General features: G+C 47.6%; 1 protein-coding gene across 1 annotated transcript; it reads left to right on the plus strand.

Moving 5' to 3' along the window:
• Positions 1-702: 702 nt before the first annotated feature.
• Positions 703-1499, plus strand: LOC117580691 (heterogeneous nuclear ribonucleoprotein 87F). The gene is made up of 2 exons (XM_034267316.1): positions 703-833; positions 969-1499. The coding sequence occupies exons 1-2, from the start codon at positions 755-757 to the stop codon at positions 1370-1372; spliced, it is 483 nt and encodes a 160-aa protein (XP_034123207.1). The 5' UTR covers positions 703-754; the 3' UTR covers positions 1373-1499.
• The last annotated feature ends 333 nt before the right edge of the window (positions 1500-1832 follow it).

The raw sequence follows: 1832 nt of genomic DNA on the forward strand, positions 1-1832 counted from the left end.
AAAAAAAAAAAAACACACCAAACAAAAAAAAATATTATTATTATCTTTATTTGGAAGGGAGAGGGGGGGAGTTAATTTTTTTTTTTTGGGGGGGGGGGGGGGGGGGGGGGGGGGAAGCAACTTCAAAGGCGTAGTATCGGGCTTGAGGCTATCAACATTTTGACAACCCTTTGGCACCGTGTCGTGCACATCATTTCATTAATGAGCCAACAAATTAACGTGTTCCATACCGGAAAAAAACTCACCCACACAGTCATGGATCCACTCAGCCTGCGATTCTCACGTTCGAAGTTCGACCGCATCAACATTACATTGCATCAATTTGCGTGTTCTGTATTTGAAAATAAATTATATACTCAGCTGGGAGGAGTTTCTGTGTGTCAGCGTTGCGACCATCCGATGACCTGTGAGCTGCAAATCAAACCAATAAATAGGCTAACGAAATGTGAGTGAGGGAAACTTAGTTTAGAAAATTTGAAACTTTTCAAAATGATTTGAAGAGCTGAAGAGTTGAGTTTTGAGTTCATCGTGCAGCCGAGCACTGCCCGTTCCGAGAAGGGTATTTGAGTAAACAATTCAAATCGGCAGCAGCAAAGCAGCAACCACAAATGATGACTCCGCTGTTGAAGCAACCAAAACAGCGATCAAGTGATTTTGTTGCTGTTGCTGTTGCTGTTGCTGGTAAAACGAGTTTAAAACCACTGACAACGCTCTGGACGCGATTTAGTTGGAGCCCAGCGTGCAAGCGGTAAACATGTCTCAAGCGCGTCTCAATCGGTGGCAAAGCGGCAGCAGCATTGTGTTCTATCTGCTGTTGGCCGGGCTCGCAGCGGGTGAGTGGGCGCTGCACCAACGAGTGCAGGGGAAGACCAGCCGCCAAAAAATAACTTTAAAAAAAAACTGTGCAAAATTTGTATTTGTTTTTGTAAATTTGTGTGTTAATTTCGTTGAATCTTTGTTGTTTGCAGTGCACGGCCAGTCAGGAGGCACTTGGAACAATGGAAATGGCGGCGTGGGCGCCTGGTCGAATGCCCAAACGGGCGGCGCTGGCATGCATCCGCCGCCGGGCAGTCTGAGCGGCCAGGATCCGCAGTTCAGTTATGGCTATGCGGGCGTTGACTCACGCGGCACGTATGGGGGCGCGGGTGGCAACGGGGGCTACTATGTGAGCAGCACGGATGAGCATGGCAGGCCCTTCTCCTACAATGGGCAGGGCAATCAGCCGTTGCCCGGACAGCCGGGCTACAGCATGGACAACGGCAGATATCCCGGCAGCTATGGCTACAGGGGCGCAGCAGCAGCAACCACAAGCGGCACACTGGCCCTGACCCTTGGCGCCGCCGCATTGCTGGCCAGCAGATCTTCCCACTAGAACTGGGAAAGCAGCAGCATTTGTTGGCCTTTTTTTTTTTGTTTTTGCCTAGTTTCTAAGTTTAATTTATGTTAATTGCCGCAAACGTGTGAATTGTTCAATTAAAGAAGAAAAAGTGGCAAACGAGCGACAATGCTGGTGTTCGTTTTTGTTTTTTGTCCAGGAGTCGCCTGTCTAAGTGCATTTTTCCCTGCAACGGAATACTCACAAAGTGTGGAAGTTTGTATCACACGACACTGACTTCTATTTACAAACAAATTGCATTAAGAACTCACTGCAAAGAGCATTTAGTAGTACGCGTAGCGCCCATGGAGAATAAGAAAACTTTCAGTCATGCCTGGCCGATGGGTGATCTTTGTGTGAGGCTTCAGCAAAGCCTCTGCTCAGCTACTGTGTAACAAAGTAAGGTTTGCTGCCTGTGCCATCAAGTGTGCAAAATGCAGATTCATTTTTGTTAATT

Source organism: Drosophila guanche, unplaced genomic scaffold (assembly GCF_900245975.1).
Source record: "Drosophila guanche unplaced genomic scaffold, DGUA_6, whole genome shotgun sequence".
NCBI classification, from domain to species: domain Eukaryota; kingdom Metazoa; phylum Arthropoda; class Insecta; order Diptera; family Drosophilidae; genus Drosophila; species Drosophila guanche.

Coding starts and splice junctions, on each gene's coding strand:
- LOC117580691 (XM_034267316.1), top strand. CDS start 755: ATGTCTCAAGCGCGTCTCAATCGGTGGCAAAGCGGCAGCAGCATTGTG. Junction 834..968: donor GTTGGCCGGGCTCGCAGCGG/GTGAGTGGGCGC, acceptor TGTTGTTTGCAG/TGCACGGCCAGTCAGGAGGC.